The sequence below is a fragment of the Micropterus salmoides genome, unplaced genomic scaffold (genome assembly GCF_014851395.1).
Source record: "Micropterus salmoides isolate LMB-PRFRI ecotype aquatic unplaced genomic scaffold, ASM1485139v1 Ms_hic_scaffold_1, whole genome shotgun sequence".
In the NCBI taxonomy this organism is placed as follows: Eukaryota; Metazoa; Chordata; class Actinopteri; order Centrarchiformes; family Centrarchidae; genus Micropterus; species Micropterus salmoides.
Window position 1 is genome coordinate 3,106,559 of NW_024040040.1, and position 25,109 is coordinate 3,131,667.

The window sequence follows — 25,109 nt, forward strand, 5'->3', positions numbered from 1 at the left end:
CGTTATCCAGTACGGTGTCCAGGGAAATTTTACACTGTCGGATGGGTCGTATTATTCCATGTTTGCACTGCATCCAGCCCCCTGGCTCCGTCACTCCTAGGCCCTTTCCTTTGTTTGTCTCCCACATCCAGGTGAGTAATCCACTTTCGAAACGGCAATTCAGCAAACGACAAGTCCAGTATCCACGCAAACCAACAATATATCCAGGGCAGGTTTTTTACTTAATGTAGTGGCGATTTGTCCATAACCTACTTATGCAAATGAACATAACACCATGTGACCAACAAACGAAATTGCAAGTAAAGCATAAATACAAAATAAACCAAATTAACTTTAACAAGAAAAGAAATAAATTGGGCTATAAATTAACTTAAGCCCAAAATAAAAAAAAATAAGAATATAGCTCCAACAGAGAGTTTTTATCAACAAAGAAAGAATCTGCTGAAGTATTTGACGCCTTCAGTCAGGTGCAGTAATGCTTTTTAGAAATACTGACCTCCACCTACTTCCACGTCCCTCTCCAATCCAGCTGAATCAACACTTGGACAAATCTCTTGACATCCTCCAAACAATAATAAGAATGTACTTTTTCTGCATGACATTGTGTATTATGTCAAGTGAATTTCTAAATCCAACAGCAAAGAAGCTGCAAAAACTCTCAACACGTGGTCCTCTTTCTTTTTGTAATATACCCCAAGCTTTAGTTCTTATTATTTGTGTCATATATATTTGTGTAATGTTATACCTATCTATGTCCCATGTAAAATGTGTAACCCTGTTTGCAATAAAGATTTAAAAAAGCTAATTACAGCCATTTTTGATACTAATGTGCATCCACAATTCAAAGGTAACTTTTGTTGAACAGTAAATGCTTCACAGACAAAAACTGTACCTATAATTTCAGTCCACCACCCCGTCTATGGGCCTACGTCCCATCCGCCGTCTGGCCGAGAACGTCAAACGTCATTTGATTTTAAATGTGTTCATCTGACGGGCATCTGACAGCCTTACTCATCACGTCTTGGGGTTTTTGGTTCTTTCGTATGAAACTTCCTGTATTACATTTATTGAAAGCGACTTACAGCTGCTATATTTATCAGAGGTCGCACACCTCTGGAGCAACGAGGGGTTAAGTCTCTTGCTCTGAGACACATTGGTGGATGGGTCAAAGTGTGGTCTCTCACACCAAAGGCATGTGTCTTATCTACTGCGCCATCAGGAACACCCGTTGTGTTTCTTATTTGCATTCATATATTTTTGTTACTCACACTTTCCCTTCTGGAAGAAATATTGTGAGCCAGCTGTCTTGTCTGTCACTGGGGACAGTGACCCGTTTCCTGTGTCTGCACCACGGCAGAACGGGACACTATCTGCTTCAGCAGGTTCAGAATATCTTGAGATGAAAAGGCCTCTAACATAAACTTTTCTCTATCAATGTGATTTTTTTATTTTTTATGAATCAACATGAAACACTTTGTTTTATTTGTTGTTATATTTCATTAATAACTTCTAATTATTTTTCTATGCAGATATGTTTACTGATACAAATTCCCCCTGAGAAATAGTTTTTATTTTGTTGAGGACATTCCTGTTTGTAAATGTCTGTGCTCACCTTTTTGCAGCCAAACTGAATTATATTAATGAGTTCAGTTCCCTGTGAATAAGAAGTGGAAAGTAACAAATTACAATTACTCAGGTTACTGTAATTGAGTAGTTTTTATTTTCTTGTACTTTTTAAATCTGTAATTTTAGTATGTTTACTTTAAAGTGTTTTCAATCACATCCGTCACGGCTCAGAGTTTCTTTCTCCTGTTTCTACCGAGAGATTAGGAGGCCGGCGAGAACGGGAACAGGTGAGCATCACATGGTGCCTAGAGAACCTGATATGGAGACGGCACCCGTACCCAAGAAAACTCCCACTACGCCAAAGAGTAAAAAGTAGAAGTAGTGACCTACTTTAAGCACTGCCAACAATCAAAGTTGACACCACAAAGGTCCAGACGATCCAGTCCAGTAAAACATTCAGTCCAAAACGCATTTTTATATCAATAAATACACACGGACTGCTGGTACATCGTTTAACTGCAGTTAGCATGTAAACAAATAAACGGTACACCTTTGACCTTTTGAGTGACACCTTCATTCACCCAATAGAAACCTCGATGCCCTGTCCACGGGCTTCAATAGCCAATGAGTGTCCACGTAGTCAGGAAGTGCCAGTCCCCTTCTTTTGCGCACACTGACAGAGATTGTGCTGAGGACTGGCGCTTCACACACACATATCACGCGACTGTTAAAAAAATACACAAGAATATTTTCCATTTACATAATTATGTATTGTCAAATATAAAAAGGCCCCACGGCGGAATTCCAGCACTGTGCCGGAGAACTTATCACTTATATGTATATTGTACTGTGTTTGTATAACGGTACACGCACTCATGCACGAATGAAGTTCCTAACGGATAAATAAAGTTCTTTGAATTTGAATTGAAACATATTGGGTGAGTTTTGCTCAAGCAGGAAGCTTCTGGTCTGAGACGCGAAGCCAATGCGGAGGTTCCATAAACCTGCATTCTATAAAACGGCCAGCAGGGGGCGACTCTTCCGGTTTCAAAAAGAAGTCCGGCTCCATCAGAAATGATGGTAAAATGTTTCTACTTGTCAGCTGATTTATTCCCTCAGTAAACACTTTCCTGATGAGTTTATGGTCTCAGTCGCTAGTTTCAAGTCTTCTTCAACACAGCATGATGTTCATTTAGTAAATTATGGTCCCATTTAGAGGAACAGAGACCAGAGTATGCTTCATGGCAGGACTATGGCGACCTGTCAATCTAGGCTTAAGTAATGTTATTAACCATTTCCTTTGATTGTGTTTGATTACATAACATGTAATGTTGCCAAAGCACATGGTCTATGACCACAAATGCCTGCTACAGCACTGTGTTGCTTGTACATATATTTTCTGTGACATCTAGTTTACTGTTGCGAAATAAAATGAAGACATAGAAAATGACTAATCTTATGAAAAATTTATTCCATGTAAACACTGTTTTCATTTAGAAAAGAGAAACAATATAAAAATTTAAAAACTATCATTGCAAGTCAGTGGGAATTAAACATTACATTGGCAGCATTAAGTTTAAACAACATGTATCTTTGATCAATTCACAGTGAGCTAGGATGGGAATCGAACCTGGGTATGCAAAGATAACCGTTGCTTTCAAGACCAACTCAGTAGGTAATGAACTATCACATAGTTTACAAAGCTCACAATTTGATGCTTTGTTGATAGAAAAGTGCGTTTGCCTTAAAAACACACAGCAGCATGACTGACGCCTCTGATTAGCTTTATAGAGCACATGTAACGTTAGCCTCAGCTCAGAAATGTGGTTATAAACAGACACAATCCACTACGAGACAGGAAATAAATAAACTTCTTGTTTTACAGCAAAATCAGAAATAACATGTGACAGCAGAGCTTCATTCAGCTGCGTTCAGGAGCTCCGATGTTTGTAAACAACAGGGAAAATAATAAATCAATTTTGACAAAACAGCCAATGGAAATGATTTTGCTGACTGCAGACAGTTTAAGCTGCACGGCAGAAACGCAGCGTTCCTCCACATCGAACTCTCATTGGACGATGAGAGAAGTGCAAACAGCTGCATGTTTTGTAACACCACTGAATGATCCTTCAGGAAGTCAAACTACCTGATGACAGAGCAGGAACACGTGAATCTGTGACGGTCAGTTATTAAGTCAGGAGGCTGATCGGTGTACGTTCAGTTTAGTTCAGGTACATGAAGCTCAAAGTGATGCGGTATAAAGTCCTACAAACTCCAAAAGGATCCTACAGTTGATTGACTGCAGAGTTGTTGTTTAGACTGCATCAGCTTTAGCTCGGGGTTCCTAATAAACTGATCAGACTTTTTTTTACCACAACCAGATATATTCTCTTTACTTTTACTCCGCACAAGGTATCATGATGTTTGGCTTTCTGAAGGATCTGACGTCTTGTGGTTTCATTAAATCTGTCTTTTGTTTCTGACGGGTTTTAAGAGGCTTTAACTCTAAATAAAAATATAATTAGAAGTCGTCGTTCACAGCAGGAAGGCGACAGTAAACTGTGGTAACAGAACAGTGAGAGTGCAGCGACTGAAATGAAAAGAGGAGGAGGTTACTAATGGCTGCAGTGAGGAGAGTCAGCTGGTTATTAACACCGTCCCAGAGGGGGCAGCAGTCAGCAGTAGTAGTAACATTAACAACGTTATTAGGTAACATTATAAGATTATTAACTGTAATAATCTTATAATAATATAAGCTCACACTGTCAACAGTTGAACATTAAATGTTGGAACTTTCTAAAGCAGCGCTGAGACTTTAAGTGTGTTTCAGTTATGAAATTAAAGCTAGTTTTTCCTTTTAGAATTGAACTCTTCTTCAGTTTCTTTCCTCAAAGCTGCCAGAACTTTAGCTTTAGTGTAAGCTGCGTTTAAGCTGTAACACCTTCCTAGTGAAAAGAACTTAACAACAAAGACAGAGGAAGTAACAGCAGAACCATGTTCGGTGTTACCGCAGCGCCATCTGATGGTCCAGGAGGAGGAGTCGCTGCTTCAACACGTTTATCTGCAACATGAACACAAACAATGATCCTGAATCTTCACTGCAACTTCGTGAGAATTTGTATTGTGATGCTGAAACAGTGAAAACATACAGCGGCATCTCATAAAATTACACACACTCATTACCCATAAAGTGAAATATTTCAGGCCTTTTTTTTGTTTTAGTCTTGAAGATTACAGCTTATCTCTCATGGAAATCAAACATCCATTCCTCAAAATATTAGAATAAAGAATTAAATATCAACCTGAGAAGAGCTTTTAATCTTTCAGTCTGGTTCAGCTCCTTGAGCCGTAATCATTACGAGAGATGAACTACAGGCAGTCGAAAAAAGTGCACAATGCACTTTGGATAAATGTTTGGACAGATTGCTTGTGTTTTCTCCCTTGCACAAGTCTTGTTGCACTAGTTGAAACGAGCTTTGTCAGCATCGACTCTGTTGAAGTCAAACCTTCTCTCCGCCATCATCACTAATGCAGAGCGGGGTCTCTTGTGTACGTTTGTGCTGTACTGTGAGAGAGAGAGAACAAACCCTGCACTTTGCTTTTATACTTTAATGTTGCAGTAATAGAAACAACATTTAGTTATATTTAACTTATTCAGTTCTACTCCTATAGTGAACTTAAAGACAACCAGCCAGCTAATATTATTCTATGTTTATTTATTTATTTTAAGTCAAAATTGAACAATGTTATTGCACATTGCAGATTTCGTTTTTCTGGTCATTTGGTTTAAGTGCTGTGAAAAGGCCCTTCTATTGCTGGGGGAAACCCAGACTTTTATAAACTGCATACACATTTTGAAAGATTCCCCGATATTCAACATTTTACAGTTGATTCTATTTTTATTTACATTTACTCATTTAGATGACGCTTTTATCCAATGCGGATAAAATATAAAAAGGCAGTGGATACGACACATGCCTTTGGTGTGAGAGACCCGGGTTCGAATCCCCACTGTGATCCATCCACCATTGTGTCCCTGAGCAAAACACTCCTGGTAACTCCTAGATGCTCCAGAGGCTTGTGACCTCTGACATGTATAGCAATCGCTTTGGATAAAAGCGTCAGCGAAATGAGTAAACGTAATGTAACAACTGAGCCTGAAAGTCAGCGGAAGAGATGCGACTGAAAGCTCCAGAACAGCTGCTAAATGGAGGTGAAATTTGTGCCCCATAGAGTCAGATTAGATTGTTATGTTAAGTTCTTCTTTCAAACTCAGCAGAACTCTTTGATGTGCACATCAGGGAGAAACACCTTTGTTTGTGTTCAGTGTCAGTGTCTGCTGCCACCTGCTGGTCTGTCCTGGCACTGTTACAAACCTCTGAAAGCACTGAGGAGTCTACAAACCTGAGACGCTGAGGGAGATTTGCAGCTGGAAGTCCACCTTTGGGATGTGGCACTCATACGGGCCGCTGTCCGACTGCTGGACGTTCTTCATGAAGATGGAGAAGTTCCCTTTCTTGTAGAACTCTTGGAAACTGGACACTCGACCTTTGAATTTCTGGTTCTGGGTTAAATTGTATGGTACATTTCTTATAATGTCCAGTACAATCCAGTCGTTTTGGTCCCTCCAGAAGACGGAGACAGGGTCTAGTAGAAGGTGGACCTCCCTGTAGATGCAGGGCAGCAGGACGGTGTCTCCGATGAATCCTTCGATTTTATCCTGGCAGGTCACTGAGAGACAACAGAAAAGGATTCTGGTATTTAAAAGTGTTTTCTCTCTGTTGGATGCAAATCAACAGAATTTATTCATCAATTAATAAAATAGAAACTAAGTGAACAGAAGAAAAGTCTAAATTAAATCAGTATATGGTGTGACCACTGTTGCCTTTTAGGTACACTTGCACAAAGTTTTAAAGAAACTCTTGCCACTCCTCCATGCTTGCTTCAGAGCTGCCAGTTAAACATGACGTGTAGCAGAAACACGTCTATCAACATCATGACACGTAGAAACAGCTTGAGGTTGCAACAGACATCATATGTTGAGACAAACAGTCACAGGTTAAAGCAGCATGCAGGAGTCCAGTAACTCTTTGGCTGTAAAAAGGAAATCATTTCAGGGTTCATCATCAGTGTAAGATGTGTTTCCCCTAGGATTTTCTTCAGGGGGTTGAAACTAACTGTGTCTTGGACCGGGTGCTCTCACCTGGGCAGTGGGCATCCTTGGTACAAAGCTTGACCAAACGTATGTTTAAATTTTTTCCAACAGAATATCTGACTCACACAGCCACGGAGTCTACAAAGAGCTTTAGTCTTGCATCTGCCAATGTGCCAAAAATTTTAGTCTGAAGACTTTTTCTGAGTGCAAACTATCCTTTCTTGTTCTTTAATGCAGTAAACATATTTTAAACTGAATGATAAAAACAAAGATCAGCTGAACACCAGCCCTCTGAGCTTTACAAAAGCTGCTTTACTTTTTGCAACTAAATCCACAGTTTCAGTGGTTTCCTCCTGTTCCTCACTTATTTTCAACTTGTTGTGGACTAACAGAGCTTTGGTTGTTTGATAATCTGATCAATAACAGTACTGTGATTGGTGGTTCACTGCGCATGCAGAGCCTGCTGGTCACTAACAAACAAACTCTGAGTCTCCAAGAACCCTCAAATCAGAGTAAATGATGTTCCATCAGACTTCTCTTGTAGATCAGTCAAGGAAAATGAGAACTGTGTGAACTTTCCTTTTGTATCAAGCAGCAAAAAAGTTGAGTTGGTTGTGTTAATTTCACTTGCTTAATGTTGCACGTCCTGCAATGTGACTACTGCGCATGTTCACGCTGTGACGACGACGCTGAAACGACATACTGAGCAGCCGTACTGCAGACTCACTTGTTGTTTTGGTTTTCAGAGGCTTCCTCATGAACAAACCTCCTCCTCATGCTGCAGCTCTGCAGCTGAAAACTGACTTCTTTCATTAACTTTATAAAACAGCCTGCTGCTGATGGAGAAACTCGACACAGACAGGAAGAGACGGGGCCGGCCGGCGTGTCTGCAGCAGAGGTGAGAAAACCAGAACTGAAGGGAACAAAAATGACTTTTTAATTAAAGGCTGCAGCTCTATTTAGTAGCTGTTTAGTGTGAAACTGTCTATTGTGTAAAGATCTCGAGCTGCATAACTTCTGTCTGCTGATGAAGATCAAGTGATCAAAAGCTGGAGCAGCTACTGAATGGACCCTGATGGGAGATTATGTTGTTGACATATTTTCTGGTTTGTGTTGCTGCTGCCTGTCTCATAAAAAAAAACACAAACATTTTCAGTCAATTGAAGCTTTTCTGGTTCAATCAAACCTAAAAACATTTATTAACATTTAGAAAAACTCACCTGTGTTCACTCTGTACAGCAACAACAGCCACAGCAGAAACTCTCCTCCCAACCTGTGGAGACACAAGTTAATAAACGTTAATAAATTGAAAGACGTCTTCACAGCAAACTCACTCAAAACCAGTTGTTCAAAGTCAAAACCACAACTGTCTGCTGCTGCAGGAGTTGCTTCATATACAAGATGTGTATGAAGTGTTGTTGGGCTGAAGCTGAGGAAGGTTTGACTCACAGGAAGTTCTGCAAAACAGGTTTAGCAAATGAGAGAACTGAAAGAAAACTAAAAAATCCACGAGTCAACAAGGAAACTAAGTGTAGCTGAAGGACTCCTGCCCCTCCTGCTGCAGGTCAGATTAGTTTCATCACTCAGTAAACTGGACTTTATGCAGAGACCAGGTCCTGATGTTCCACTTCACTGTTTCATAACTCCTCATGTTCAGGAGGTGAGAGGTCACGTCTCCTTCTCTGACCTTCAGCCTCACAGACTCAGCACACATTAACTTAACACTTAATATCTGACCTGCTGTCCTGTTGGCCTTTTATACCTCGTATGGTTGTTGATGTTAAAGTTAAACAGAATATTAATCACAATGTGACTTTGTGGGATTTAGAAGTTATATATTTATTCCTGAGCTTGGTACACTTCCGTTAATTAACCCTAACTAGCTAATTAACTAGCCTAAGCATGCTAATTAGCAGGTTTGTTCTTTACAGGAAGTTTAAACAACTTAAATCAGCAACTATTTAAAATATATAAATCCCAAAGTCTCTTTTGGGCCTCGGAGTTACATATTTAAGCCGCTTAGGCCTCATTCGGCTCCTTAAAGTCGCCTAACGATACTGAACAATGACGAAGTTTCACTTCCTCACTCGACAGTATGTCTATGAAGATTCTCAGTCATCCAGGTCATAGTTATCCAACGAAGGTTAAAATGAAGGGCAACTGGACTTGGTTGAAGATACTGGAAGACGTTTCGTCCCTTATCCAAAGGACTTCTTCAGTTCTGACTGACTGGCAGGGAAACTCAGCTATTTAACCTCAGTGGGGTCGTTATCCCGGGTCATCGATACCGCTGGTTCGTTAGTGTTCCTTGTTGCTGTGACGACAGTCGTTACGGTCGTTAAGACTACCTGTGGCCAAGACTGAACGACCATCGTTGGTATCTTCACCTGAGGCCAATAGGTTACATTTGTTGAGTTTCCTGGGAAGTGATGAAAGGACAGCATTGTAAGTGGGGGATAAGTGGTGGCGTAGACCCCCTCCCCTGTTCAATGACGGCTTCTCAACCCTGGTGTAGATGCTTCCTTGACACCTCTTTCAAACCATCCATCTTCTCTGTCTAAAATGTGCACCTGGTGGTCCTCAAACGAGTGTCCTCTGTCCTTCAGATGTAAGTAGACTGCAGAGGAAGATGCACGGTAGTACTTAACACAGCAGACTACCAGAACAAAGTCAACACACTACTAATGGACACAAACACGTATGAGACACTGAGACGAGACCCAACCAGCGGATACAAGAAAAAGGCCATAAATGTCTACAACAGTTACAGAAGGACAACACCATCACCCGTGAACAATATTACCGTTTGTATCCTGGAGAAGCCATTCCATGCATTTATGGACTACCCAAGATACACAAAGAAGGAGCCCCACTCAGGCCGATTATCAGCAGCATTAACTCGGTCACCTACAACATTGCCAAACACATTTCCACCATCTTAGCGCCATTGGTGGGAAACACGCCTCACCACGTCCAAAACTCTATTGACTTTGTGAACAAAGTTCGAGGACTAAAACTGGATCCAGATGAAACCATGGTATCCTATGACGTGACTTCTTTGTTCACCTGCATCCCACCATAGAGGCAGTAGAAACCGTTAGGAAACGGCTAACACAAGACAACACCCTGGACAACAGAACTAGCCTCAGCCCTGACCAAATCTGCAAATTACTCGACCTCTGTCTAAACACCACCTACTTCCAGTACAACGGAGGATTCTACAGACAGAAGCATGGCTGTGCCATGGGCTCACCGGTAACCCCGATTGTGGCCAACATCTACATGAAAGAAGTGGAGAATAAAGCCCTCAACTCCTTCAGAGGAACAGCACCGAGCCACTGGTACAGATATGTGGACGACACCTGGGTCAAAATTAAAAGCCAGGAAGTGCAAGCCTTCACAGAACACATCAACTCTGTGGACAGTAACATCAAGTTCACACGAGAAGATGTTCACAACAACAGTTTGGCCTTCCTGGACTGCGCTGTACACATTGAAGAGGACAGGAGCCTGCAGATTGGTGTTTACAGAAAACCCACACACACAGACCAATACCTACTCTTCGATTCCCACCACCCACTGGAGCACAAGCTAGGGGTCATGAGAACACTGCACCACAGAGCGGAAAACATACCAACAAGCGCCCAAGCCAGAGAGAAGGAACAGAAACACCTGAAGGGGGCACTTACAGCCTGTGGATACCCTAAATGGACCTTTGTGAAAACAGCCAAAAGATCCAAGAAGAACAAAACTACAGGGGAGGAAAAGAAGGTCAAACGCAACAACATTGTGATTCCATACGTGTCTGGAGTATCAGAGAAACTCAGGAGGATTTTCAACAAACATAACATCCCTGTGTTTTTTAAACCCAAGAACACACTAAGACAGATGCTGGTCACCCCAAAGACCGCACACCCAAACACATGAAAAGCAATCTAGTGTATGCGGTCCAATGCAGTGAGGAATGCACAGACCTGTATATTGGGGAGACTAAACAACCACGACACAAACGCATGGCTCAACACAGAAGGGCCAACTCCTCAGGTCAAGACTCTGCAGTCTACTTACATCTGAAGGACAGAGGACACTCGTTTGAGGACCACCAGGTGCACATTTTAGACAGAGAAGATGGATGGTTTGAAAGAGGTGTCAAGGAAGCATCTACACCAGGGTGGAGAAGCCGTCATTGAACAGGGAGGGGGTCTACGCCACCACTTATCCCCCACTTACAATGCTGTCCTTTCATCACTTCCCAGGAAACTCAACAAACGTAACCTCTTGGCCTCAGGTGAAGATACCAACGATGGTCGTTCAGTCTTGGCCACAGGTAGTCTTAACGACTGTAATGACTGTTGTCACAGCAACAAGGAACACTAACGAACCAGCGGTATCGATGACCCGGGATAACGACCCCACTGAGGTTAAATAGCTGAGTTTCCCTGCCAGTCAGTCAGAACTGAAGAAGTCCTTTGGATAAGGGACGAAACGTCTTCCAGTAGCTTCAACCAAGTCCAGTTGCCCTTGACTTTAACCTTCGTTGGATCACTGGACAGTAAACAAAGCTGGCTAGCTGCTAATGCTAGCTCGCTAGTTAGCCTTCAGTTGTAGTGACAGGAGACTTCCGGCCTTTTCTCTCTCCTGTTAACTGACCTCGTCAAAGCGCTCATGTTGTTCAGAGGTCCGCTACAGGCAGAAACTTGTACACATGTGTATTAAACTGTTTCAGGCCCTGAAGTGAGCTCGACCTCCACCCTTAAAGAAACGTCTCCTCTTACGTCACCTACGCAGCAGGCCCGACGTCACACGTCACACGCCAGCGTAAAGGCCGTAAAGCTCATTATACTGAATTTATCTGTCTTGACCTTCACTAATTTACCGATACTTCATTTAATCAAATTGTGCCATCTGGAATTTATTTCTTTTTATATTTCCTCTCGTTTTGTTGCTCTGAGCTTTATTTTGAACTGTAATTACAATTTTGACAAACTCCCTGTTAAACTCTCCACATTCAACTCTCTGAAATATAAAAACACAATTTCTCACCACACAGGTGTTTTATTTGGAATAACAAATTGCTGTTCTTTTTTTTTTTTTAAAGCTTACAAAATGAGAATCTGCTGGTGACCCAGCTGTTCAGTAGAGAGGGGCGACGGCTCTCTTATAGAGAGTTTTTATCAACAAAGAAAGAATCTGCTGAAGTATTTGACGCCTTCAGTCAGGTGCAGTAATGCTTTTTAGAAATACTGACCTCCACCTACTTCCACGTCCCTCTCCAATCCAGCTGAATCAGTTGGAAACATCTGTTTCTCTCAGCATCCTCCCAATAATAATATTGTGTATTATGTCACTTTCATTTCTAAATCCAACAGCAAAGAAGCTGCGAAAACTAGTTTTAGTTCTTATTATTCATATCTGTGTAATGTTATTTATTCCCATCTATGTAAACTCATGTAAAATGTGTTGCCCTGTTTGCAATAAAGAGTCTACAGCTCCTGCAGTCAGATGGAAGCTGGTTTGAAATATCAACAGGCAACATTGTGAAACCAACAAAACTAGAGAAGTTTCCTTCATAATTATACATTTCAATTCTCCTGTGAACCAGCTGATCTCAGCGACCTGTGCCGGCCTTTCTGTGTGGAGTTTGCATGTTCTCCCGTGTCCGCGTGGGTTCCTCCCACCGTCCAGAGACGTGCAGGCAAGGTTTATTGGTGTCTCTAAAATTGTCCTTAGGTGTGAGTGTGACTGGTTGTTTGTCTCTGTGTGGCGACCTGTCCAGGGTGGACCCCGCCTTTCGCCCGATGTCAGCTGGGATTGGCTCCAGCAGGATAAGCGGTTGACGATGGACGGATGGACTTTAAGACGCTGACTGGTTCAGAAAAGAGACTTTTTTTAAGACAAGATTGAAACTGATTGTAAAAGATTCATTTTGAACCTCTTTATTTTATATGGAAAATATTACATTCAAAAGTGGAAATTACCACATTTTAAGAAAGAAATCACCATATTTAAACTTTATTTGGCCCAATGACTGGTAAAGCAATTAAACAGTTAAAATATGTAAAGATTTTAATGATTTTCTTAAAAGCCTTAGTTGCATTTTACCTCTTTGTTTAGCAACAAGTGTCCTGTTCTGTTATTCTGTTGTTTTATGTACTTTTGATTTGGCTAAAAATAAAGAGATGAATTCAAGATTCAATGAAGAAGAAAAACAGTGTAACCTCACCATCTTCAGCACTGTTTTATTCACACATTTACATGCTTGGTGTTTAATATTTATATTTTATATTACTGTTATTTATTGTTTGTCATACTGTGGTGTGTCTGTGATGTTCTCAGTCGTCCAGGTCTTAGTTATCCAAGGACGGTTCAAACCAAGGGCAGCTGGACCTGGTTGAGCCTCTTGATTTGAACAGACTGCTTTTATTGAAAGCTGTTCTGATGTGTTATTCCCTTCCTATAATTCTTTTCCAAGCTGTGGATTGCTGTCTGTTTGTCTGTTTTTGAGATGTTTACAGAAAAATGTTGTTGAAGCTAAATTAACTGTCCTTAATTTCAGAGTGCTGAAATGTATTTTCTCTGATTGTATTTAACATCTGCTGTTAATTTAATTTACTTGACTGTTAACTGTAACTGTGTATTATATTTTCTTTAATATAAGTTATGTGTTTTACGTCTCAGAATGATGGCCTTACTCATCACGTCTTGTGGTTTTCGGTAAGCTTTGTGTCTTCTGTATGTAACTTCATGTGTCTGTGTTGTCTCATTGCTGTGCTTCTTATTTCATTTGTTCATTTTGTTTTAGTTCCACAAGCGAAGCTTGAAGTGGAAGAAAACAGGTGCCAGATTCGAAGTATATCTTCCATGAACGTTAATAATTTATTACACTTACTAGAAGTAGCATAGCATTCCTTATGATTCAACAAAAATATGTGATGATAACTGCGTCAATGAGCACAGCAAAGTGTCTGAAAAGGACCTTTATGAGGTTGATGCATAATTCAGCAGAACAGATGATGAAGGCTACCTGCCCAGATTTGCATCCACCTCTTTTCTCAGTATGAATTAACATTACCACTGCGAGGTGCATGCAATTCTTGGCAGGCAGGCAGAATTTGGCACCGGTAGCTTGGGAGAAGTCCCAGTATGCAAGAAAATGTCCTGGTACGCTGAAGAGTAAAATCCTGGGTTGCTGGTAGGCCTACTGCGCACTGGCCCACTTCAAGCACTAAACATAAGTAATGCCAACACCAAATCTTGGTCTCTTTTATGTCTTCCTGCAAGTTTCCCTCTTAGGTCTTCTTTAACTGGCCTTAACCATTTTAGATTCGAGTTCAGTTTAGACTCCAACGCTACATCATATGTGTTGGTCAAAATACTGAGCTACTGTCACCTGATCCGTCGTCTCCCTAACAAGGTCAGTTATATGTGAGAGAAATAACGTGACATACATACAATATAACATACAGTTGTCTTGCCGTTCCCTGTTAAATGAACTAAGCCCCTGAGAAATATCTTTAACACCCTTTGTGTTGCGGTCTTTAACTTCCTGTTTTGGTGTCACAGATTGTCTTTCAACATTTTGTGTTTCACCATCAGTCATTTTGTTCACCCTTCCTGTTGTATTTAGTTGGACTGCTCTTTGGTTTCATTGCTGGTTCATTGTTTCTTACCTGTGTTTTGTTTTCATGTTCCGTGTCACAGGATTACTTCTCTTGTTTCTCCTGTGTCGATATTTCCTGTCGATTCAGATTCCTGGGTTTTTTTGCACCTGGTTTGTCTCTGGGTTACCTTGCTTTTGATTTTTATCCAGAAACGAGCAATTAGAAAATGTGCTGAATCGAAAATAGATTTTGATTCTCGATTCAAAATGGATTTGTGAGATCCTGAAATATTCTCACCCCTACTTGTTCTACTTGTTCTAATTGTTCTACTGAGCTTTCAAAAGTGAGAATATAAATGTGTGTGAAGAAAATCAATGCTGAAAATAAACACACAGGTTTAATAAAACTTCTCTGGATAAATAACAGTTCAACATGAATCAGTCAGATTTTAATGTGATGAACAGCTAAACTCTTTGAGTAGAGGGTTGTCGTCTTTTAAAATCATTGAAGCGATGCTTTGACTTGTCTTTCTTGAAGGACACACAGCTGGGTTCAGGTTCAGGTTCAGGTTCAGATCCAGGTTCAGGAGAGGCCGGTCGCCCATAGATCCTGTTAGACAGAAAGGAAAAAGGGATCAAAGTTCAATAAAACATGAAGCTGATGGATTTCAGTCTGTCTATCATCGGCTCATATCCAATATACTGGACCAAACCGGGGCTGAATTCAATCTCAAAACGTTTTGCACTGGTTTGGAACATTTTCGGATCGACATGTTTCCTTGCAACTTTGTTCAATGTTCTGCAACAGGCTTCGAGGTACGTTTTCTCCCATTAGGTGGGCGTGTCTCAGGTGTTACCCAGTCAGTTTGTAAACACAACGTTGTTAAAAAGGCAGGAAAATGCAGTACGCTTGCGTACACAGCAGGGTGTTGAGTGAACAACCGTTTCTGTTGAAAAAGACACGTTTTGTTGGTGCTGAACTCGCCCCAGAACTAATGTACTGATCTCTGAGCAGATCTTACTGACAGATCACAAACTAAACTGTTTCACCTGTTTGTATAACTAGACTCACCACAAATATCATGGAGTTATATATATAACTAAAGTTCAGGAACAGGACCATGCCTCTCTCTCACTAACCCAACCTCCTGCGCCTCATTCAATTCCTCCAATCCAGTCACCCGCACATACAAGCCTGTCTAATGCCTTTCTCTCCCGTTTCTCACATCCCTCCCCCCAAACCCTTTTTGGGGCAAGCCTTTCTGTGTGGTGTTTGTACGTTTTTCCCCGGGTTTGAGTGGGTTTCCCTCAGGTGCTCCTGTTTTCTCCCACTATTAAAGACATGCATGAAACACCATAATTGTGCCAAAGTAATACATTTTTTCTACAACAGGAGAAGGGTGATAAGCAAGCTCGAGACGAGCCCCCACACTGAGCAACACGACACCACATCCACATCGTGTCTCTTAGCTGCTGAGACTTATAAGTCTTCAGATCATTTTTCAAGGAACTTAAAGGTTCCTTCAGCCCACTGTTGCGTTTCCACCGTCAAGACCTGCCAAGATTAGGCAAATTAACTATCTGGCGTAGGCTATAGGCCTGTACGCCGTACAAAGCGATGCACAGGCATCATTATTTTTAACCACTATCCATGAGCAACATTTATTATTAATACAATTTAAATTTGATATAAATAAATACTGGAGTTGACCAGGTACCATCTAGGTTCTCAGAAACCGCCCAGGTGTCCCAGTCGATGTCGAGGCAGCGTGGATCGAGGAAGCTCTGGAGAAGAGGCAGCAGACGGGGGGGCTATGAAGGTGGGGAGCTGGATCTCCTTGTACACACAGCAGGAGTGACATTATATGTGTCATTATAAGTAGCCCTGAGCTGAGAAAAACAACAAACACATTCAAAGTAACATTCTGCTTTTATTGGAACAAGAGCCAGAATTCAAAGCAACACATGACAGAAGGTCCAAGTCAACGGCATTTCCACCATTTAATGATCAGAGCTTCTATCTTTAAAGGACTGGAAGTGGAAGAAGTTTACATGGAAATGAGGAATCTGTTCAATCACTTTGAATCACTTTGTACAAAGTTCATTGATGTATTTATTACAAGAAGCTGAAAGATTTCTGTGATCCTGTACAGACTCAACTGATCTGTTCTCTACCAGGAGGAGACTCTCCCTCCTACACAGAACACAGAGACACTGAGCAACCAGAACCAGACCAGGACCAGAACCTAAAGCCAGGATAAAGAGGTTCAGTGAATGTGGTGTTGAAGGTGTGGAGGTGGATCAGTGTGTCAGAGGAGACTCTGTAGAAGGACAGAGTGCCTGCAGGACAGTCCACATACGCTGCTACTCTGTTGGAGGAGGCGGAGAACGTTCCTCTCTTATTGTGACTGACAGATGATGAGTAATCACCATCATCAGAGCAGATCAGACTTCAGTGCCCCGTTTCAGAAAGTTTAGTGAAAATTCAGAGAATGTTCAACCTGAGATGAGGGGAAACTCTGGGTTTTCTGTTTCAGAGAGAGAGATCAGATAATCGCTAGAACTCCTGCAACTGATGCTGTGAACCTCAATAAATAAGAGGCTTCGATCACTTTCTGGCAAGAGGATTACTGCATGTTATTGGTTGTATTGGCCAAGTTATTTTAACAGATAAAAATGACTGGATTGGTCGGTATCCAGAAAGTAAAATAATGTAGAGTCATAAAGATAATTGCAAAAGAGATCATGTATTTATTTTATATATAACTCAGCAGTAAGTCATGTTAATTATAGGCTATAGACTGTTCCAAATATAAACAAGCATATTAGACATACGCCTACCAAACACATAATCCAGCAGCAACAACAGGCTTCTATTATTGCCTATAATCACGTAAATGTCATGTCTGGCTTCCCCATAAACTGCAAACATTTATTTGGCCACAATTGTGATTATTCCGTTAAAAGAAACAGTAAAGTTTCACAAAGACAAACCTTTTCTGGGCAATGCAGCTTATATTTGCTGCTTTTCGTCATGACACCTGTGTTTTTGTCGTCTCACACATGTGGCTGTGTGTAGCAGATACGTTGTTGTGTTACATAGGCAGGTTATAGGTAATGCAGGGAGCGGAATAACAGCAAGCTCATCGGACGTTTCCTAAAAATAAATATTGTTCATGAGTCCTGCACCTCGAATCCAAGTCAAGCCTGAAGTCTTTTGAGGACGAGTCACAAGTCAAGTCTGAAGTCACTGTGTTCTCTTTAGTGCGACTCGAGTCACACTAAAAAGAACACAGAGACATGGAGGAGGAATCTGAACCAGACCACCAGAACCCAAAACCAGGATAAAGAGGTTCAGTGAATGTGGTGTTGAAGGTGTGGAGGTGGATCAGTGTGTCAGAGGAGACTCTGTAGAAGGACAGAGAGCCAGCAGGACAGTCCACATACACTGCTACTCTACCAGAGGAGGAGGAGGAGGAGAAGATGTCTTTTTCTCTGCTGTTGTGACAGACAAATTGACCATCATCAGAGCAGATCAGACTCCAGGACTGATCATTCTCTCCAAACCAGCAATGAGCTCTGTTTCCTCTCCTTTTGATTCCTCTGTAACTCACTGACATTTTAAGTCCTCCTCTCCACTCGACCTCCCAGTAACAGCGACCAGTCAGACCATCTCTACACAGCAGCTGAGGACAGTAGTCAAACCTGTCTGGATGATCAGGATATGACTGATCCTCCTCCACATATGTTGCCTTCCTGTTGTTGTCAGACAGTTTGATCTTTCTGTGTACTGTGTTTGTGTCGATTGTGAGTTCAGAAGAATCTGATGGAGAGAACGAGACACAATACAGCTGCAGTTATTGATCTATCATCTGTTCTTTGATTGACACTTTGACAATGACATCAGAGCTTTGACTGAGTGATGTCACAGTCTGAAGATGGTTGAATGTGTGCTGCTTTGTTTTCATGAATCAAATGAAAAACACACTTACACTTTCTCAGACCTGGTCTCAACCATCGGACTCCAGCAGGCTCGACCCTGAAAGGAGGAGGGGGGTCAGACCAGCACATCCTCTTTCAGCATCAAACATGGACATTACATTCCTCTCATACACATGTACAAAATATGTGCTAATGTATAATATATGCTTCTCCCTGCCCCCCTAAACCTTCAACTCTGCCACTCTCCTCATACACTGAGAGTGACCCATAGAATGTTGGTGTGTGTGTCGAAAACATCTGATAACACACACAAACCTCATTTTGGATCATCACATCTCCAACTTCAAAAGCAGCCCTTGTTCCAGACCTCCAGAAGTCTAGTATTCTAATATTCTCAAAATATTAGACTAAATGTCAAGCTGAGAACAGCCTTTAATCTCTCAGTCTAAAGTTGACTGGAAGGCTAAAGTGTGGTAGGAAAATGTGCACAAGCAACATGGACCGCAGCTTCACAAGGAGTGGCCTGTGGCTGGAGTCATGCTGATTTCCTTTTCCAGCAGGACTTGGCACTTACCCACAGAGCCAAAATGACTAGTAACTGGTTTGCTGACCATGGTATTACTGCGCTTGGTTGGCCATCCAACTTGCCTGAACTGAACCCCATACAGTATCTATGGGGTATTGTCAAGAGGAAAATGAGAGACACCAGACCCAACAATACAGACGAGCCAAAGGCCGCTTTCCAATCAACCTGGGCCACAGGCTAATTGCCTCCATGCCGTGCCACCGTGATGCAGTATTTCAAGCAAAAGGAGACCCGACCAAGTACTGAGTGCAAGTTCAAATGAATTAAGTTACCAACATTCACTTTTCTGCCAGTGGGCGACAGTTACTATTATTACTAGGAGTCCGGAATATCAAGCAATTTCATAGGAGGACAATCCTTGCCCCAGTGAAAAGGGATGATTTCTACATGTGCTGGGTCTCTCCCCAGTGGAACTGTTAAAGGGATAGTTTGGGACTTCTGAAGTGTGGGTGGATGAGGTACTTATGCATAGTCAGTGTATTACTTGCAGTAGATGGCGGTCAGCATGTTCCCACTTTGAAGAGTTGTACCGGCACAGAAGCTAAGCAATGTACTGCTACACGTTCAGCAGAAAAATCTTTTTTTCTATTTTTGTCACCTAAAAGTAGGCCCACTGGAACAAAAATCTAAATCTGTTCAAATATACGCTATGTGTTTTATGACTATGAAGATTCTCAGTCATGCAGGTCATAGTTATCCAAATAAGGTCAAAATTAAGGGCATCTGGGCAACATCTTTGTGTATCTTCAACCAAGTCCAGTTGCCATTTCATTTTAACCTTCCTTGGATATGTGTTTAATATTTTCTGTGGTTTATCTTGCCGTCAGACAGACATTTTATTTATACGGTTTATGGCCAGGTTACACTTATGTGCAGTAATATGGAAGTTCTGTAGTTAAAAAATGTAGTTCTTAATGAAATAGCTTTCTGACAACATAGTAAAGTGCTGAAAATATAGCACATACACTTGATACATACTGATATTGATTTTATTTCGGTGTGCCTTCTTTTAGGTGACTAAAAAACATTTTGCTTAGCCGTATGTAAACATTATTTGTCATTTTCTGCTTTTCACAGACACAGATCAAGTCACAAATGGATTTACAAAAACATTAAAAGGGGCTATATGTAGTTTTCAGCGGCCATTAACAGCAGTTTTTAGATTGCCGCCAGCAAAGTAAATGATCAATAGATCATGTTAGATCAGATATCATAGACTGGTCAGAGGAATGCAAGGCCCTACATTCCAGGGTGGTGCACAGTATTTATTCATGATAATATTTTTTTAATATTAACACTTCTATATCTAGAATATCTTTGATATTCAGCTAATAACCACAACACCTAACTAGAGAATTCTCACGCCAAAGTCTTATCAGAGATAGTCTCTGTCACCTCTGCAGATAGTAGCAACCGTGAACTGTCCAAACTGAATAATCAATTATTACCAAAAGGCAATTATCATGATTGTTCCTGGAGAGGTTTTCACCAGTGCTTTTGTTCTGATCAAAGGAAAAATGCTTCCTAAGTGTGATTGTTCAAATAACACTCATATCCACCACTCAACAAAAATACCTAATTTCTAATTGATTGTCTATGGCTGCAGCAGGCCTCTTCATACCTGAGCGTGTCCAGTCTCCAGTGTGGACCCTCTAGTCCAGCAGACAGAAGTTTCACTCCAGAGTCTCCTAGATGATTGTAGCTCAGGTCCAGCTCTCTCAGATGGGAGGAGTTGGAGCTCAGAGCTGAGGCCAGAGATGCACAGCCTTCCTCTGTGATCAGACAGCCTGACAGCCTGCAAACAAACAAAAAAAACCCCCACATATGGCAGATACAGAAGAAAACTGTCTCCCAATAAATTAAAAATAGAAATGTAATACAATTACATTATTAATGACATTAACATTTTATTAATGACATTAACATTAACAATTGAATTGCGATCTAAATGTTATAGAGTCTACAATCATACTAGTAGCTACAGTGGATAGAAAAAGTTACTTATGCAACCAGGTTATTGTAAGGTTTTTATTTTTAATTTTTCCCCCACGAAGATTTCAGTTTGTTCACATTATAGGTCACATTAAAGGTGGGAAAAGTTCTGACATGATTTATCTTTGTCTCATTATTTTATCATATGAACCTGGCATTTAACAGGGGTGTGTAGACTTTTTCTATCCACTGTATGTGAGCTTGTAATTAGACACATGGGTGTTTTTAGCGAAATGTGTCTATTTATGCCCCGAGGGGCAATGTGGGTGCACTCTTGGAACTGTCCTGTAGTCTTGCAAGGTGCTCTGCTCAGCTCTGGTTTTAGGTCTGACCATAGATGTGGTTTCCTTGTGTGAAAAGACTTTAGCCAGACTTTACTCAGGCTTGTGTAATTCTATGCAGGACGGAGACAGTTCTCATGCTGTCCTGGTCCCAACTTATAGTATTTTATATTATTTCAACCTGCTGCACAGGCTTTGATTGTTGAATCTTGCTGAATTTCATGGTTTGGAGGTGTACCAGATAAGCATCTCCCTCTCCTGCAGTGAGCACCGACCAGGGACCAGTGTTTCGTGGTGGGATGTAGTAGAGCTGACCGGGGCTTAAGGTCTAGCCCCAAACTGGACGGAGACTAGAGGAGGGGCATCAGTAGCATGACAGTGAGCAATGACATCAGAGTCTGGATTCTGTGAGCAGTGACATCAAATTCACAGGCACAGGTTGTGTCTGTTAGTGCTGGAGTTTTTCAGCTTCCTAGATTTGGTCTGGCATGGAGATTATTCATCCAGCTCTGCAATCTTATCAGCCAGACAGGTGCAGCTGACACAGCCGGATGGAGATGTGAGTGGAGCCATGGATTGTAGATGGGGTGGCTTGGAAACAAAAATAACTAAATAGGGAGGCCAGTACAGGGTTAAGATTACACAAGTTTAGAGATGAGTTGTGGTAGCAGCTGCAGACAGTGTGGGCCCAGGCACTTACACGTGGGGGATCCAACTTGGAGTGTTGCAGGGAAAGCTGCTCAAGTAGGCAGAACAGTCTTGAGGTGGTTGGATCCCCCAGTCTGCATGTCAAAGTATCCTTGGGCGAGGTACTGAACCCCACATTGCACTCTTGAACCATTCCCTTTTGGGGGATTATCTTGCTGTTGCCCCTGCAGTGCACTGATCTATAATGGCTTTAGCTTCTGGACAGATTAACATCCCCAAAGTTTAACTGAAGTTATGTTATAATGTGATGATTAAGTGTCCCCTTATTTTCTTTGAGCTGTGTATTTTTCTTTGTTATATGTCTAAAGGCCTCTTATGAATATTGCTTGTTTTTTGTTTTTGTCAATTATTTTTGTCTTGTTGAAGTAAGATTTCTGTGTACACTATGTTACAAGATACCGATATATAGAGTTATCCATCTAAAGTTTAGATGGCATGGTTAAAGAAAATTTTGTAGCTCTGTAAATAGCCTAATCTGCTCAAAACTGTGTCTCTCTGCTCTGTCTGTCTATTGAAGAGAGTGGGCATTTGGGCCTGTGTGCCTGCTGCAGTGTGTGAGCAGATAAAGCTCACCCAGAAAGAAGGCATGCAACAGCAGAAAGCTGAATTCAACTGCAGAGTGCAGCAGATAAAATACTGAATCAAGGAAAAGTGCAGGCTAGATAGACCACTTACCATATTTAGTGGATGGTTGGGACAACGGTGTATTTGTGTATGTTAAAGAATTTTCTTAGGTGTCTTAATTGATGTAACAGGGAATGGTAAGACAGGTCTATCTTAGAGACATTAGTTGACCCCACAAGTGTTCGGTGTTCTCTGGGAATCTTACAAGGTTGTGTCTTACAAGAATATTTACAAGTACTCACTGGCTCCACAGTACAGTACAATCAAGATCACAGTCCAACTCATGGATAGAATAGATTCCAATATGATGAAGCATTGGAGTCCAAACATAAGATAGATTTGTTGTTCTAGGTTAAGGCCAGCTAAAGATGAGAGAAACCTACAGGGACTAGGGGGAAGACAGAAACAAAAAGGGGACCAAACGATGTTATCCTTCAGATTTGGTGTTCGCATTTGACGTATTTGCATGTTGTACGCTGGCGCTGTATCTCCTCGGCCAGGCTCAATAAACCATGCTATGTTAAGTCTTCGTCGATCTGTGAAACTTCTTCCCTTCACTAACTGAACCTGGCTCACAATATTTCTTCAACAGTGTACATTTCCAGTTGTTTGCTGTCCTAACTCCACACTAAGTGGGCATTTGGTCTCCGAATCATGGATACAAAGCATTTATCGTGAATTCTGCTGAATCCAGCGAAATATGGCAAGAGCATGATATGGGCAAAGGATGAAGAACTATATAAATGCACAACATCTCATTCGAATGTCAGCATGGGTTTTCCTTGTCAGAGAATAAAATCCTATGTGCATCAATCACTGAACGTCTTCCGTGAATCTTCTGGACTCAAATTGCTGTGTTTTTTGCTGACAGTAATGTAAATGTAAGTAAATGTTGGATAAGAGTTCAGACTTTCACCTGGCCTAGTCCTGGGAACATTCTAAGCCATCTAAAATGTGTGGGTTTACACGCTTAGTCTGTCAATGATAGTGTTTTGTATAGTACAATAAGTAGTAGTAATAGTAGCATAAGTACTACACTAAATTATGTCTCCATTTTTACTATGTCTAAAAATATTGATAGATAAATATAAATTGTGTATCAACTACAGCATTGCTCTATTTATTTCCTGTAATATGATACCTGAAGAACGCCACTTATTAAGTCCCTTGAGGTCTTTTTTAGGCAATTTTCCTTTAGGCATTTGGTCATAAACCAAAGTATTCAACACATTAACATGGTGTTGTTGGATGAAAAGTCAGAGGATCACCGAAGTTATTACAGTTTATCCTGAGGGAACATCAACGTATGACCCACATGTAATTACAATCCATACAATAGTTTTTGAGATATTTCAGTCAGGGCAACAATAGTGCACCGACTGACAGGCCACATTATCTTCCATAGGGTCACACTGTTGGAATGGTTACAAATATTAAAGTACGAGTGCAGCTTTTGCCAAAAGAGAGCAAAAAACCATGTCAAAAGTGTGACTTAACGGTGGTACGTCAAAGACACCACCAGACATAGACAATCAATCTGCTCTTCAGCAGCAAGATAATTTAGAGTCTAGAAACTACTGCTGAAGTTTAGTTACATGTCCTTCGACATACTGTATCCTACGCAATCCTACCCCAACTGTTTATACACTAATGCAAATGCCATCAATTGACTGGGTAATTGAATCCTGACCTGAGAGTTTCCAGTTTACAGAGTGGACTCTCCAGTCCAGCAGACAGCAGCGTTACTCCTGAATCCTGCAGGTTGTTGTTACTCAGATCCAGCTCCCTCAGACTAGAGGATTGGGAGCTGAGAACTGAGGACAGAGTTCACAGCTTCTCTCTGAGAGGTTACATCCACTCAGCCTGGAAAGACGACAGAAAGGAAACAAGTAATATGTTATTTCTTTTTTCTTCTTTTGGAAGATAGCAGTGTAATTACTGAATATATCCCACTTACAGAGCTTTCTTGGAGGCTTTGATCACTGGCAGCAGCCTCAGAAGAGCCTCCTCTGAAACAGAGTATTTCTTCAGGTCAAACACATCCAGATCTCTTTCTGATGACAGTAAGATGAAGACTAGAGCTGACCACTGAGCAGGAGAGAGTTTATCTGTGGAGAGACTTCCTGAATTCAGGGACCGTTGGATCTGCTCCACTAGAGAACAATCCTTCAGTTCATTCAGACAGTGGAACAGATTGATGCTTTTCTCTGCAGAGGGAGTCTCTTCGATCTTCTTCTTGATGTACTCCACTGCTACCTGATTGGTTTCTGAGCCACTTCCTGTCTGGGTTAGCAGGCCTCGTAGGAGAGTGTGATTGGTCTGCAGTGAAAGTCCCAGGAGGAAGCGGAGGAACAAGTCCAGGTGTCCATTTGGACTCTGTAAGGCCTTGTTCACAGCACTCTGGTAGAACTGTGTCACTGCAGATTCATCTTTCCTTGTTTCAGACTTCGGGGAGGTTGTTTGTTCTTCTGCCAACAGGTTGACACCAGAGTTGATGAAGGTCAGATGGACATGAAGAGCAGCCAGAAACTCCTGAACGCTCAGATGGACGAAGCAGAACACCTTGTCCTGGTACAGCCCTCTCTCCTCTTTAAAGATCTGTGTGAACACTCCTGAGTACACTGAGGCTGCTCTGATATCGATGCCACACTCTGT

General features: G+C 41.4%; 2 protein-coding genes and 1 long non-coding RNA gene across 3 annotated transcripts; all 3 read right to left on the bottom strand.

The window, feature by feature from the left end:
* Positions 1–3,017: 3,017 nt before the first annotated feature.
* Positions 3,018–11,506, bottom strand: LOC119913810 (ICOS ligand-like). Its single transcript, XM_038732949.1, has 4 exons — positions 11,372–11,506; positions 7,942–7,994; positions 5,971–6,297; positions 3,018–4,627 (listed from the first exon to the last, which is right to left on the bottom strand). The coding sequence occupies exons 1-4, from the start codon at positions 11,386–11,388 to the stop codon at positions 4,512–4,514; spliced, it is 513 nt and encodes a 170-aa protein (XP_038588877.1). The 5' UTR covers positions 11,389–11,506; the 3' UTR covers positions 3,018–4,511.
* Positions 11,507–14,706: 3,200 nt separating this feature from the next.
* LOC119918095 lies at positions 14,707–16,172 on the bottom strand. Its single transcript, XR_005447393.1, has 2 exons — positions 16,040–16,172; positions 14,707–14,931 (listed from the first exon to the last, which is right to left on the bottom strand). It is a non-coding gene; the product is annotated as an uncharacterized LOC119918095 (long non-coding RNA).
* A 67-nt stretch (positions 16,173–16,239) lies between these two features.
* Positions 16,240–20,780, bottom strand: LOC119911459 (stonustoxin subunit alpha-like). The gene is made up of 3 exons (XM_038730385.1): positions 20,471–20,780; positions 18,314–18,360; positions 16,240–18,144 (listed from the first exon to the last, which is right to left on the bottom strand). Exons 1-3 carry the CDS (start codon positions 20,671–20,673, stop codon positions 17,603–17,605), a joined length of 792 nt encoding a protein of 263 aa, XP_038586313.1. The 5' UTR covers positions 20,674–20,780; the 3' UTR covers positions 16,240–17,602.
* Positions 20,781–25,109: the final 4,329 nt, after the last annotated feature.